Source organism: Sorex araneus, chromosome 1 (assembly GCF_027595985.1).
Source record: "Sorex araneus isolate mSorAra2 chromosome 1, mSorAra2.pri, whole genome shotgun sequence".
Classification (NCBI taxonomy): Eukaryota; Metazoa; Chordata; class Mammalia; order Eulipotyphla; family Soricidae; genus Sorex; species Sorex araneus.
The window spans coordinates 274,504,094-274,520,117 of NC_073302.1; the positions used below are offsets into that span (position 1 = coordinate 274,504,094).

Consider the following 16,024-nt stretch of genomic DNA (forward strand, 5'->3'; position numbering starts at 1 on the left):
CAATCATGGCAGAGCTAGCTAACAGAGAGAGGGAGACAGAGACAGAGAAACTGAGACTATGCATAATTGATTAAATCCGCTGATGCAGAACCCACAGAAAGAATAGGCTCACTGTATAGAAGGGCATATTTAATTAGGAATTTATCAGTCCAAATTCACAAAGAACAACTCCTCAAATAAAGTCAAACCCAATTAAGACAGATGTAAACATGAGCTAACAACCAACCTGCGTTCAATCCCTGGCATCACATAAGGTCCCTTGAGTACCACCAGGAGTAATTTCTAAGTGCAGAGCCAGGTGTAAGCCCTCAGCACAGCTGTGTATGGCGCAAAAGCAAAACAAAAATAGCAACAAAGGTATGATCCTTTGTCAAAACTCACTACAAGGGCTGGAGCGACAGCACAGCAGGTAGGGTTTTTGCCGTGCACACAGCCGACCTGGGTTCGATTCCCAGCATCCCATATGGTCCCCTGAGAACCACCAGGGGTAATTCCTGAGTGCAGAGCCAACAGTGACCCCTGTGCATCACCGGGTGTGACCCAAAAAGCAAAAAAAAAAAAAAAAAAAAAAAATTCACTACCGGTACATATGATTTGCATAAAAATTTCAACTGAAAACTAAGTAACAATTTGCATACTAAAGTATTAGATAGACTGATGCCTGCAATTACTCTGAAATATATCAAAAATAAGAGTATAATAAAATGTTAATGGCAGAACTAAATGATGAGTATGTGGGTATATTACTATAAAATTCACTCGATTTTTCAATATATTTGAAATTTCTTATAATCAAATATTGTGAGAAAAAGAAAATTAAGCAAAGACAGACAGGGAAGTCCTGAAATCAAAGACAAGGGACTAGTTTTAGGAATTAAAAATCCCTAAAAATTAAAAGTAGTCTAATAAACCTGCAGTAATATAAAAAGCCTTGAATAAGCCCAAATATGAACAAGAACTTACTGTTTCAACTACTTAGGAAAAAATGGGATTATACAGCTACATGTATCAAAATTAACTGTATACTCACATAAACATATACATGTGAATAAAAATGAAACGAGGTTTGATCCATACTTTTTATCTGATGGTCAAACACATTTCAGAAGAGTAAAATACTTAGTGTTAAAAATAAAATCACACAGGCTGGAGCAATAGTTCAGTGGGTAGGATGTTTGTCCTGCATGCAGTCAACCAGGGTTCTATCCCCAGCATCCCATACAGTTCCCAAAGCACAGCCAGGAGGAATTCCTCAGCACAGAGACAGGAGTAACCCCTGAGTATCACCAAGTGTGGCCCAGAAACAAACAAACAACAACAATAAAAATAGATCACAGAGCTGAGGAGGTGACTTAAGCAGGAAAACACTTTGAAGCCAACTGAGCAATGTCAGGTATAACCACAATAATTTTTTGTTAAACCAGGGACACCGAGTACAGGGGTTAAATGCTCACCATGCATGCAATCAACTGTGGTTCGATCCCTGGCGCAGCATTGGTCTGCTAAGCAGTACCACAAGTGATCCCTAAGCACAGGGCAGAAGCAAGCCTTGGTCGCTGCCAAGTGTAATACAAACCACCTCCACCTCCAAAAAAAAAATCCATACAAGCCATGGATAATACATTACCACAGACCTATGAGGATATAACATGACTGAGTTTATTTTCAGGCTCACTGACTTGCTATTTAAGATAATCAGTACACTTATATAATTAGCACTACTACCGATAATCACTGTTACATCATCATCATCTATCTTCATCACAGAGCTACATAATATTTCTATTAGATTTCTTTAGTTAAAAAAATTATCAGAAGCAGGGCTGGAGCAATAGCACAGCAGGTAGGGGTATGTACGCTTTGCATGCAGCCAACCCAGGTTCCATTCCTGGCATCCCTTATGGTCCCCCAAGTACCGCCAGGAGTAATTCCTGAGTGCAGAGCCAGGAGTAACCCCTGAGCATCGCCAGGTGTGACCCAAAAAGCAAAAATAAAAAAATAAAATAAGATAAAATCTGGGGGGCCGGAGCAATAACACAGCGGGTAGGGCATTTGCCTTGCACGCGGCCGACCCGGGTTCGATCCCCGGCATCCCATATGGTCCCCCAAGCACCGCCAGGAGTAATTCCTGAGTGCAAAGCCAGGAGTAACCCCTGATCATCGCTGGGTGTGACCCCCCCAAAAAAAGCATAAAGAAAAATAAATAAATAAAATAAAATCTGAAGAAAAAAATTTTTAATTATCATAAGCAGTTTCATAACAAATACCTAAGTAGCAGGAAATTGTAGCCCATATCTGAACTTCCCTAAAATATGAAGTTTCTACAAATCAACTCTTTGGGGGACAGCCATGCACATCAGTGCATGTGGGAACATGCATGGGCTCCTCTGCATACTAAGAGAACACTCCAGTCCTTTGAGTTACCTCCGAGCCCCAATTCACTTTTTAAGAAGCCAGGGACAGAATATAAAATGTAAGAGAATAATAATCAACACACACAAAAATATGCATGTATGGCTCATAACGATAAGACAGTTTTGTTTACTCTAAGCAGAAGACAAATCCACAATAAACCACATTAGGAGTTCCAAAAGTCTAAGGAAATGAAGGCTCAAGAGATGGTAAGTCAACTACACACTGCACAATTACAAGAGATCATGATCATGATCATAAGAGATCATGATTATCCTCATCCTTACTAGAAAGGCAAGATGGAGATAAAGACATCACCTATGGACTGTCAAGAGATTAGAACACCAAAAACTCTAAGTCACAAAGCGGCTTTAACCACCCAAATTCTGGAGTCATTTTGAAAACCGAGTAGTAAAAGCGATCCATCCATCTGCAAAGGCACCACAACTTTCAAAGTCTGGAAGTGGAGCTAGAGAGCTGAAAAAAACCTCGTGCAGCATTCCAAGCCTTTACAGAGAGGAGGACAGTTACTCTATGAAAGATATGGGAAGAAGCAACAAAGCAATATTGCTGAAAGTTAACTCCAGAAATAATTAAAGCAAGAAAGCTGGACTAAACAACAAAGAGATCTTGGCATCCTCAAAAAACTGGCAGCAAGAATGTGAACAAGAAGAGATTTTTTTAGTTGCAAAAACTGGCAACCTGGAGGTACAGCATACACAGATATCCAGGACCTCACTGTTACAGACTTCACATTCCAAGAAAGGGAAAATCCTATTCCTGACCACTAAACACCTGAACTGAATCAAATGAAAAGGTGTTACAAAACCCAGGCCCAGATTAAGTTCAAAGCAATCGCCTAAGCCTCCATTTCTAACGACCTAACTAAAGAGTGACCCTACTAGAGATCACTCTTTGGGGCCAAATAGAGAATACAGAGGGGAAGGCACTTTACCTTGCATGTAGCTGACCTGACATACAAACAGACCCCGGGTTCCATGAGAAGTGATCACCAAGCAGAAGTCGGGAATAAACCATAAGTATGCAAAGTGTGCCCCCCCCCAAAAAAAAAAAACCTAAATCTAAATAAGTTCAATCTCCTGGAAAAAACCTGAGTGCCCAAGAACAGATGACTAGTTAAAGAAACTTTGGTACATCTATACAATGGAATACTATGCAGCTATTAGAAAAAATGAAGTCATGAACGTTGCATGTAAGTGCATCAACATGGAAAGTATCATGCTAAGTGAAATGAGTCAGAAAGAGAGGGACAGACATAGAAAGATTGCACTCATCTATATATAAAATGGCAGAGTAGGAGACTAATACCCAAGAATAGTAGTTTATAATACCAGGAGGTTGTCTCCATGGCTTCGAAGCTAGCCTCACACGCTGGGGGAAAGTCATCCCAGATAGAGAAGGGAACACCAAGTAAAATGTGGTTGGAGATCCTGCCTGGGAAGGGAGATTTGTGCTGAAAGTAGACTAGAGACTGTACACGATGGCCACTCAATACCCCTATTGCAAACCACGACACCCAAAAGGAGAGAGAGAGAACAAATTGGAATGCTCTGCCACAGAGGCGGAGTGGGTTGGGGGGATGGGATAGGGGGGTGGGAGGGATACTGGGTTCGTAAGCGGTGGAGAATGGACACTGGTGGAGGGATGGGCTCTCGAATATTGCATGAGGGTAAAACAAGCACGAAAATGTGTGAATCTGTAACTGTACTCTCACTGTGACTCACTAATTAAAAAATCAATAAATTATAATAAATAAATAAATAAGTTCAATCTTATTTACTTAGGATTTTACCTCAGTATTCTTTTACACACATTGTTCAGCTTAAGATCAAATAACAAGGAACACAAAATAGTAAGAGAAAGTGATCCACAAAAGAAAAATTTCATGGAAACATTCACAGATTATCTGACTTTAAAACGATGATAAAAATACTAAAGAATTTAATGGACTACACAGACGTGCACAAAAGATTGCACGCTCCAACTACTACACATTGCTAAAAAGAGTTAAATGGGAAAACCTGGAAATAAAATTAATACATGAGAAATAAAGAATTCTTTTACAACAAATCAAATACCACAGAGGAAAAACAATTTGAGGATTGAAAACAGAAAATAACCAAATGAGAAGCAAAGGGATACATAAAAGTTGTTTCTGTAGTGCCAAGATCAAACCCAGGACACTTCATACACCCAAGGTATGTGTTCATATGCTCTACCGCTGAGCCACATTCCCAATCAAAGGGACAAAAGTCACTTCAGAAGCGGGTGGGCAGTCACATCTGGTTCTGCTCAGGTCTTACTCCAGCAGTGCCTGGGGAACCATATGTGGTATCATATGTGACACACAAAAAGCACTTCTTTAAAAAAAAATTTTTTCTGCTCACAAAGCTATCATTATATGTAAGCCAGTGTTGGGATATAAGGATCCACAATACATACATTTTAAATAAACATATAAAGAACTGAAGTCCAATATTTTGTTGTGTTGGGGCCACATACAGCTGTGCTCAACTTACTCCTTACATTGTGCTCAGGGGGCACTCCAGCTGGAGGACCAGAGGGAGTGCTAGGTAGTGAACCTGTAGCAGTTACATGGAAGGCAAGCATCTTATCCACTGTACTATTTCTCAAGCCCCCCAAAGTCCTATTTTGGGTTTTTTGGGGGAGAGCGGCAAGATAACACATGGCATGGTGGCTCAAGAGACTATACAGTGCCAGGGTTACCATGCCTTCCAACCCTGAGACATCTCCACAGCCAAAGTCCAACTTTAAAAATAAGCAAGATGGACCAGAGAGCTAGTGGTAGCGGTTAAGGTGCTTGCTTTGCACACACTGACTCAAGTTCCATCACCAGCAGAGCACAGGGTCCCCCAAACCCTGCCAGGAATGATCCACAATCACTGCAGACATGCTCCCCACCCAAAAAAGAGACAAACATTTTTTTTTCATAAAATAAGATACGGTAGCCAGTAAATGAAAAATCCTCAACAAAATAAAAATAAGATGCTTCATAAAATGTGATGGCCAGTAACCAAGAAAGTCTTCAATAACATGTCATTCAAAAAAAAAAAGTAAATTAAAGTCATAAAATGAATTAAACTAAAGATACTTCACACTGTGAAATGAGAGAGCAGCTGAAGCGACAGGACAGCAGGTAGGGTGCTTGCCTTGCAAGCAGCCGAACTAAATTCAAGCCCCAGCACACCATATGGACCCCTGAGCACCACCATGACCACTGAGTGCAGAGCCAGAAGCCCTGAGCACCCCTGGGATGGCCCAAAGAGAAGGGTGGGAGAAGAGGAAAGGGGCGGGGGGAGGGGAGAGAGGGAGACAGAGTGGGGGGAAGAGACACAGGGAGGGAAAGAGAGGGAGAGGGAGGGGGAAAAGAGAACCTGACAATATCAAGGGGCAGTAGGTAGGCCAAAAGAATCTAACCCGTGGCGTATTCAATATGGCAAAGACAGTAATGATAGGTCTCATTCCCCTGACCCTGAAAGAGCCTCCAACCGTTGGAAAGACGAGTAAGGAGAGGCTCTTAAAATCTCAGGGCTGCGAGGAATAGTGATGTTACTGGTACCTGCTCGAGTAAATCAACTAACAACAGGATGAGAGTGATACAGTGACAGGTAAAGTGATACTGGCACTATATGGTAGGAGTGGTGTGACATTTTGTACTCTTCAACACTTAGATTCTTGAAAATGTTACCTCAATTAAAAATTTTCTTTAAGAACTTGGACTATGACAAATATTGCAAAGGATATAGGGAAACAGAAAAACTCTGTATACAATGCAGGCAGCTACTTAAACTGGTCCAACCACTTCAGAATCAATTTGGCAGTTTCTAAGGGTAAACATACCCTTATCCAATGGCCTCATAAATATCCTTCCAGGCCTTTAGGCCCCTAAAAAGAAATACTTCCACGAAGATTTCAGTAAGAATATTTAGAGCAGCCACAACCATAAATGCTAAGTTAGAAGGTGGCTGGGACAGAGAGACAGTACAGCAGGTTAAGGTACTTGCTTCACACACAGCTGACCAGGGTTCAATCCCTAGCACATGGTACAGCTCCCCGAGCACTGCCAGGAGTGACTCCCGAGTACAGAGTAAGGAATAAGCCCTGAGTACAGCTGCAGATGGCCCAAATCCAAACCAAACCAAAACAACAAAAAAGTAGCTGCCTTTGTTCGGTTAAAAAAAGGAAAATCCAGATAAGAAGATTTCTACAGACTAGAAAAGAACTTTCTAGAGACTATCTAAACCCTGTTATATGGCACAAAGGTTGCTATAACCTTCAAAATTTACTCAAGTGGTATGTTTGTCAATTACAAACTTATACATAGCAACCACAAATTTACATGTACTAAATATATATGTATCCATATTTATTCAGTTACCAATACACATGGATAAATCATGATATATCCTTTACACTAAAACACCATATATGGAGATGAGACACAGTTCAGTGAGTTCGATTCCTGGCAACACCTGGTCCCCTGAGATCACAGAGCACAGCTCTGAAGGTCCCCAAGCACGGCTGCGTATGATACGCCTTAGGGGGTGGCCTGGGTAACCTTGGCCACGAAGAGCCTAAGCATCACACTCCCAGGCTTTTGCACTGAACCACCAACAGAGCTGTCAGAGATTCACTGGTGGAGCTCTCCAAGCTTCCTGGAGCCATTCGGAAAGCTCCCTGCCCCAAAATACAAAATACAATAGAGGCTTTAGAAAACAAAACAAAAAAAAAACCCAACAAGCCTCATGAATTATATGGAACAACCTCCAAATATACTGCCAATTATGGGGGGAAAAGAAAGAAGAGAAAGAGAAATACATTAACATGCTGATGCTGGTAAAACATGTAAGACTCACCTGAGAAACAAACTCGGTTCATTATTTCATACATACATAGGGAAGCTAAATGAAAAGCCAGAGAGTTGATACAGCAGGTAAGACACCTGCCTTGCTGAAGGCTGATCCAGGTTCAATCATAACACCACATATGGTCCCCTGAGCACTGCCAGGAGTGATCCCTGAGCACAGAGCCGTAAGTAAATCCTGGGCATAGCCAGGTATGGCCCAATCCCCATCCCAACCCCCAATTTTTTTTTTCATTACCTTTTATCTATTTCAGAAGTTACCATTTGTAAACTAAAAAAGGTATTATTCCTTAATAAGGTAATTTGAACATAGTGAGTTTTGGTGGAAAGGGCTCACTATCACTCATTTCTCTCATACATTCTCGATTTCCTGGGACGAAGGAAGAACAAAACAACTCAGAAACCATTTAGCTCAAGCTTGAGTAGCTCTCAACATGCAGATGTAAAGCTGTTGGAGATAGTAGCTCAAGGTTTCGAGGAGCAATTAGACATAAAGACACGTGAAAAGTAAACACAGAACATAAACTCCTTTGGAAAAGTTCTGAAATTCAACATATATTTGTATATAGCCTATACAACATCTAAGGGAAGAAAGTCTTTAATCAAATTTTCAAAGACTACAAACACACCAAAAACTGTCACCAGAATCTGTACTAGAAACCATACATGACAGTGATTGTAAATGAGATGCAAAGCATAGAAATCCTGGGGGTAAGAAAAAAACAGGTAAGAGGACATAACTTGAAAATATACAATAAAAAGAAAAGGGGAAATATGAATTTGAAAAATAAGAAAACCAAAGTATTATGGACCTGAGATGAAACTATTTTAAACCAAAAGGCAGGGGCCTCAGAGGGAGCTTACGGGGTAAGACGCTTGGTCCTGCACGTGGCCAATTCCTCGAGCACCATCAGAAACGACCCCTGAACTGCGAGGTGTAGACCTCTAACTCTCCAAAATTCAAAAATTTCTATTAAAAAATTAAATAAGAATGTAACATTGCACACTTTGGAGAATATAAAATGTATTTTAAAATCTTTATATTTATTAATCTCATCAGTAAAAGTGAGGCAATTTTGGTTGCATGTAAGAAATCATACTGTGAGGCATTGAAAAGGGTTAAATGAGCCAAAGTTTAAGCATGACTGCTATCTCCACATTTACCCACGAAAGGGAATAAAAGTGAACGGGACAGAGACTAGAGGGGCTGGAGCCATAGTACAGCAGGGAGGGTACTTGCCTTGCACGCAGCCAACCGGGGTTTGATCCCCGGCATCCCAAATGGTCCTCCAAGCACGGTCAGGAGTAACTCCTGAATGCAGAGACAGGAGTAGCCCCTGAGCACTGCCTGGTGTGACCCAAAAAGCAAAAAAAAAAAAAAAAAAAAAATTAAATTAAAAAGGGACTCTAGGCCCAGGGAGATAGCTAAGGGCTGGCATGCATGCTGCACATGGTAGAAGCCAGGGTTTAACCCCCAGCACTACATGGTCACCCTCCTTATTGCCTAATCAAAAATGAACCCTGATGCTGAACCCTGCCCACCACAAACAAATTTTTAAGCAAGTAGAAGAAAGCATGGTTTTGTTTTTGCTTTGGTTCTCCTATTTTGGCTGAGCTTTTCTCTTAAGGAATGGGAGGCTAACTCCCCTCGAAGAAATCTACAGAAACAGGGAATTAAGAAGGAAGGAATGAGAGATTATTTTTCAGTACTTCCTGCAAAATAGAAATGAAATGTTTATTTTGGTGAAAAGGTATCATACAGTGTGAGTAAATGGGCAAAGATTACAACTCTGACATTCTTCTTAAATTTAAAACATATAAACAAATTATGTTCCCTTGCTGTAACAGCTACAATGAAAATGTAATCTTTAAAAAAAAGTATATATAGTAATAGAAAAGAACACACTATGTTGCATAGCAGTAAACAAGAAAACTGCTTCAGAATCATAAGCCTTGAGTTTAAATCCCACATGCTGGCTAGTTACATTCAGCCACATGTGAGCTAGTTACATGCGAGCTAGCTACTTGACACGCTTCAATGCCTCAACATTATCACCTGCGAAATGGAGACATCAAGGCTAACCTCCCTGAACTTCAGAATACAATTTTAGGCAGCAGTGGCAGGATAGTGGGAATTAAGAATAGTAGCAATGGTAATATTAGTAATGTAACGTTTTGTGTTTTAATCCACCAACACTTAAGGAGGTATGATTCTTAAAATTTACTTCATTCAATTTTTCAACGACAGAAGGAAACAAGTATAATGCTACTTGCATTATTAAAGAAATGGGAGGTAATATGTCCTAGATCACACACAAAGTGGCAGAAACTGAAGTCTGCTCTATGTAGACATAAAAATTACTTTCACTAGGGGCTGGAGCGATAGCAAAGCGGGTAGGGCGTTTGCCCTGCACGCGGCCGACCCGGGTTCAAGTCCCCTGAGCACCGCCAGGAGTAATTCCTGAGTGCAGAGCCAGGAGTAACCCCTGTGCATCGCCAGGTGTGACTCAAAAAGCAAAAAAAAAAAAAAAAAAATTACTTTCACTATAAAACATTACCTTTCCTGTGCTACATCACAGCAAGAGCAAAAACTAGACATTTTTTCTTTTAGTACAAACTCAAAACCCAAGCACATCACAAAGTCTATTTCTGTCTCATTTTTACTATCTGACAAATTAAGTTTCAGTAGACCCCGAGGTTTCCCTTCAGCTAAAAGTCCGTCATTTTATTCAATTACCACAATAGTGACGCATAAACTCATTTTTCAAATACAACCAAGTAAAAACTTTGTTTAAAAAGGAAAATCAAAAAATTTTATCAAAAAATAAAGACTTAAATCTTCTTTTACAGAACTTCACATTATCAAAAAGCAACAATGTTAAGAGACCATTATCTACATTTATTTTACTATCAAGTATGACTAAGCAAATGTTTGACATCAGTCTTATTAAGAATTTCAAGCCAACAAACTTAGCACCTATATCTTCAATAATTTATAAGAAAAACAAGAACCCTGAAATACCTACACTGCCAAATTTCATGTATAGAAAGCAACTGGGTTTTTTTTTTTTTTAATATCAACTTGAAAACTATCCTCTGTTGGCATCCCCCAATCTTTCAAGAACAAAATCCTTAACATGACTCGACAAAAGCCCTCGTGATCTGGCTCCCTCTCTCCAAAGTTATCCAATGCTGTTATTCCCCTGCTCTTGCTTTAAATTTCTTTCAATTCCAAAACATTTTTTTTTTTCATTTTTTTAGGTTTTCCTATAACCCTTTCCCAAAGCCTAGACGGGAGGCAGGAGAGAGCGTTCAGGAACAAAGGTAAACACTTGCCTTGCGCAAGGCCAACTCCTACTAGATCCCTGCACCCTGCCACAGTAGAGGATCCCAGGCATCTCCAGGAGTGACTGCAGAGCGTCGTCCGAGGAGTAAGCCCAAGTAGTGCCAGGTTTGGCCCCAAGACAAACCAAAAAATAAAATGCTGCCTTAGTATCTCCATTCACAAACTTTTTGGGGGAGTGCAGTTGGGGGTTTAGAGGGAGGTTGGACCCATTATCTGGTGATGCTCAGGGGTTACTCCTGGCTCTGTGTTCAGAACTTATCTCCTGGCAGGGCCTCGGGGGACCCTGTGGGAGGCTGGGGGTGAAACCCATGTTGGCCATATACAACGCAAGTACCTGACCCACTGTACTATCTCTCTAGCCCCTCACTCCCAAACTAGTTCCAACAAAGTTCTCTTCATCCTTCCTGGCTGAAACCAAATGTTATCATGCCAGGAAAGCCATTCTAAACTCCTCAGACATATCCTTCAACAGCAATCTGTACTCACTAGACCTGTAATTATACATTCAACATGTCTGCTAAACAGTAAAGAACATGAAGATAGTCATTTTATGTTGATTCTCGTTTCCATAATATCTAACACACACTGCTTAGCACACAGAGCAGATCTGCAATAAATGCTTGCTGTATTAATATATTCAAATGTATGGATAAAATAATTTACTTATTAGCACAAGTAGTTTAGAAAGTCTACAAGTTTGTGGCTTTTTTAAATTTTTAATATCAGTTTGGAGGTCACTCAGCAGAGTTCAGAGGCCACTCCCAGCAGTGCTCATACTCAGAGGAAACCATGGCGTCCTGGAGATGAAACCTAGGGCTCCCACATGCAAAGCCCGGGCCACAGCCCTTTGAAAGCATCTCCCAGACCCCTATGTATTTACCAAATATACCACTTTGGGTTTTCTCTTTTGGGGGGTGGGGGGGGTGGTATGTGGACCAGCTTACTCCTGACTCTAAGCTCAAGGATCAGTCCTGTCGGGGCACCATATGTGGTGCTGCGGACTGAAGCTAAGTCAGTTGTAAGTCAGCTGCGTACAACGCAAGCAGGCACCTTGCCCACTGCTCCATGGTTCAGGTCCCCACCTCCGCAAGTTTTAAGTTACATCTTATGCATGTCCAAATGTTTCTCAAATACATGCTGTTTAGCAAAGTTTAAAGAAAGGGGGGAAAATAACATTTAATACATCTTGAGGTCCTTAGTAGGTCTTAATCTGAATATGTTTTTATAAGTCAGTCACTGTCTAAAATGAGTCAATTACAATGATAGTTGGAAATGATCACTCAACAAAAACTGAGTGCTGAGAGAAGGTAAAGGTACATTATATACATGATAACCAGTCTGTACCTGTATTACAAATAGGAGATAAAGAGAGAGGAGGAGGAGAGAGAGGAGAGGAGAAGGGAGGCGAAAGGGAGAGAGGGAGAGAGAGAGACTGACACACCCTTGGCAGGAGGGAAACAGACACTGGTGGCTGGAAATGTACACAGGTGAAGGATGGTGATGAAACATTGTATGACTGAAACCCCAATGATGAATACTTTGTAACTGTGTATCTCACAGTGGTTCAATAAAAAATAAATAAATAAATAAAAGTCAATTAGAAGCAAGACCAAGATAAGGGCTCAAATTTACAACTACTACCAACATTGTAAAAGGTCCAATCCCAACTCCCATCATTGTTTGCACTCCGCTAGTGGTAGTGCCTGATTTATTCCAATGGTAATGACTGCAGTGTTACAATCTTCTGAGTAGGCGACACATTGAGTACACTTTACAGAAAAAGAATAAAGACACTAAGTATATACATTAAGTATACACAGTAAGCAGCTTTCACCTTTAAAGCTAGTGGGAAAACGGAAATACGGATTTAAAAACTCAAGGCTTGAAGGAATGCTATTTCAACTTAAAATATTTTACCGTTTACTATTCACCTAATACTGACTGTGTACTAATGAGGCCCTTTTAAGGAGAACGGATTCTTTTCCCCTTTCAGAGACAATGAGCAAAGCAGCGTACCCAGCACTGAGCAAGGTGAGGAGTGGAGACAGCATGCTCAGGCGGCCACTGTGGCCCTGGCGCTGCCCCCTCAGCTACAGGTCCACCCAGGCAGGACGTCTATCTGCAGCAGCCTGCTCCCGAGAAACCACTCTGTGCACCTACCCGGGACACCTACCCTGCGCAAACAGAGACCGCCACCTGCCTACTTGTCTCTTTCGTCACGCGGTCCTCAGTGACGGTTTTCTCCTATCTCACAGCTCACCTTCTCTTCCGATCTACACACTCTCCCGAGGCAATTTCCGACTATTTCTACCTGACTCCAAATTTCTCTGACCTGAGTACCAGACTCATATTTCCAAATACTCAGTGCTCCTATCCAACCACCCTACCTTCTTCCGGCCATCTGTCCTCTCCAGCCTAACTCTGCCATGAAACAGCTGCTTAGGATCACATCTTAAGTCATAAGTCAGTTTCCCTTCCCTCATCTCCCATATCCAATCCGTCAAGATGTCTATCAGATGTCTATCAGATATCTTAAGAAACATTTGGTTCTGTCTGCACTGTCACTCGAATGCAAACTACCTTCATCTCTGCCTGGCAGTGCCCTTCTGATGCTCTCCTTATTTCCATCTCCACAACCCCTCCTCGCCTGCTTTAAATCATCTCATGCCCACCCTTATAAGCTAAATCCTTTTTTTTTTCTTTTGGCTTTTTGGGTCACACCCAGCGATGCTCAGTGATTACTTTTGGTTCTGTACTCAGGAATTACTCCTGGCAGCAGTCCGGGGATGCCAGGGATAGAACAAGGGTCGGCCATGTGCACGGCAAATGCCCTAACCACTGTAGTATCTCTATGGCCGCGGTAAATCCTTATTCTTGACCACAGCCTAAGTGATCCAACATGACTGGCTCCTGCTTGCTTCTCTGACTTGGTGGCTTTCTAGGCTCTGCTCATCACAAAGTGCCATATCCCCACAAATGTTCCTTCTCTTGGACCCCACCACAATCATTTCTGCTCCCCGGCCTTTGAACGTGCTGCAACCTTCCCTAACGCTGTTCTCCAAACATGCAATTTCTTTACCTCCTTGGACATTTCTAATAAGTCGCCTCTTCTGAGGAGCCTTCTAAGCACTCTCTTAAATGATCCTCTATTACTATTAATGCGCTTTACCTTAGTTGTCTCCTAAATTTTGACAGTGGAATTGGAAAGACCTATCCCAAAACTGCCATTTACCTTACTTGCTCTTACATCTTAACTGTGGATTTAAACAGTCCTGCCCCAAAGCCTCCCACCGTAAAGGAGGTGCTTAGTAAATGTCCAAGGTGCATTTTAAGGTCCTGTAAATCAGTCCTGTCGTTTTAAAGCACTAGTCAAGATGTTCCCGCCCCTCCCTTTAACGTTTCAAGAAATGCATCTTTAAAAAAAAAAAAAAAAAAAGACTCGCTGAATTTTCTCAAATGAAGACGTTGCAGCAGTCTGAACCCTCCCCGGCCCAACACACTGGAGGAGTCGTGGCACACCAAAGCTGCGGAAGACGCCATATGGTCACATTGCATTTTCTTCCTCTCGCCAAGCCAAGCGCGTCGCGTAGGTGGGCGAAGGGAATTTTACTGGGTACCTTCCCACCTGTTACTTCTCCAATTAGAAAAGGCGCACTCCCCTTGCTTTCAGAGAGTCTGCACGTAGGTTCAAAAGAGAAAGAAAGAGAAAGAGAGAGAGAGAGATAAAGAGAGAGAGCGCAAACGAGAAAGAAAGAGAGATCTAGACTCAATGTGTTCCAATCTCCAATGCTTCCATTAAAAAAAAAAAAACAGTTAAATAATCCAGGGTGGGCAAGCGTTCGAATTCCCTACAAGAAACCGCTCTGAAGGGAGGTCCCAAACAGGAGAGAGAAGTGGGAGAGCGGAAGGAGAAACGGAGGGAGGAGAGAGAGAGAGAGAGAGAGAGAGAGAGAGAGAGAGAGAGAGAGAGGGAGAGGGAAGGGGGGAGGAGAGAGAGAGGTTTGTGTGCAGGGCCGGGCAGGGGAGGGAGGGGAGGGATGGGGGTGGGTCAGTACGTATAACGGGAAAACAGGCGCAGCAGACATCCATCTGTTGGAGGCTCAAATGCAGCGACCAAAAAAAAAAAAAAAAAACCGCTCTCCAGTGTGTATCCTGAAACCCAGGGCGAGGGTGGAAGCAGGGGAGGGGGAGGAGGGGGGGGAGGAGGGGAGGGGGAGGAGGAGGAGGAGCAGGAGCAGCAGCAGCAGCAGCAGCAGCAGCAGCAGAAGCAGCGCGCCCCAGCCCTCCGTCCGCCGCCCCGTCCTCCACCGCAGGCACTTGTGGGGGGATGGCGGCCCGAGCCCGCACCCGGGTGTCCCCCCTCTCCCCCCGTTCCCCGCCCCTGCAAGGGGCCGGCCGCCGCCCCCACCACACCCCCGCCCCCACCCCCACCGGGGCCACTCACATGGGCTCCAGAGTCTTGCTGAGCCAGGACTTGAGCGCCTCGAAGTTTTCGATGATCATCTTAGAGACCATCCACGGCGGCCCCGAGGCCCGGCGCCGCTCGTCCGCCCGCCCCGGTCGCGGCCGCCCCGGCCGCCGCGGCCCCCGCCCCCGCCTCCGCGCGCCGCCCGCGTGGGCCGCGGTGGGAGGCGCCGGCTGGCAGGTAGCGGCGGGCCGTTCGCGGGGGGCGGGGGGCCCACAGGCCGGGCGTTCAGGGGGGCCCCGGAGCTCCCGCCGCCCGGACGGCTCCCCACCCCCGACACACGCGCACACACACACACACGCACACACACACACGCGCACACGCGGACACACGCACCCAGAGCCCCGCGCCGGGCTAGCGCGGCCGCAACGGTCCGGCCCGGGCCCTCCCCTTTCCCTCCGAGCCCCGGCGCGGCTCCGGAGACGCCGACACGGCGGCGGTGGCGACACGCGCCGCCGCGGCCCGGGCTCTCGCGCGCGCGGCCTCGGCACCACCCCTCCCCCCCACCCCGGCCCAGGCGGCTGGCGGGCAGCGACGAGGAGGCACCCGGGCGGAAAGCGACGACGGAGGGCGGCTCAATGGGAACGATTCGGGGGGTCTTCCCCGGCTCCCAGCACCCCCAAGAAGATGGCTGCCGCTAAGTCTCGCGAGACATGGCCCAAGTCTCGCGGTGGCTCCCGGCGCCTGCCGGGAGGAAACGTAAGAGCGTTCGGGAGAGCGCGCTGGGCGCTGAGGTGCGGCGGCGGCGGCGGGGGGTCGGGGGGTCGGGGGGCCAAGCGGCGCGGCCTCGGGGCGCCTCGCTGGGCTGCTGACCGGAAGGGCCTTCTCGCTCTTGCGCAGCTGCCGTGGACGTCGGGCTCGGTAGCGACGCGAGCGCGGGGCGTCCCGGTGGGCG

The 16,024-nt window shown here is 44.4% G+C and overlaps 1 protein-coding gene across 12 annotated transcripts in view; it reads right to left on the minus strand.

Annotated features, from left to right (window-relative positions):
- Positions 1-15,261, minus strand: part of RBM26 (RNA binding motif protein 26) — an 88,086-nt gene extending 72,825 nt beyond the window's left edge. For 9 of the 12 annotated variants that reach the window (XM_055130911.1, XM_055130628.1, XM_055130563.1 and 6 more), the window contains exon 1: positions 15,109-15,259. In XM_055130911.1, the coding sequence (XP_054986886.1) occupies positions 15,109-15,179 (71 nt within the window). In that variant the 5' untranslated portion in view covers positions 15,180-15,259. Of the gene's footprint in view, positions 1-15,108 lie in introns of all 12 variants that reach the window. The other 3 variants (XM_055130704.1, XM_055130772.1, XM_055130483.1) reach the window with 3 other exon arrangements.
- Positions 15,262-16,024: the final 763 nt, after the last annotated feature.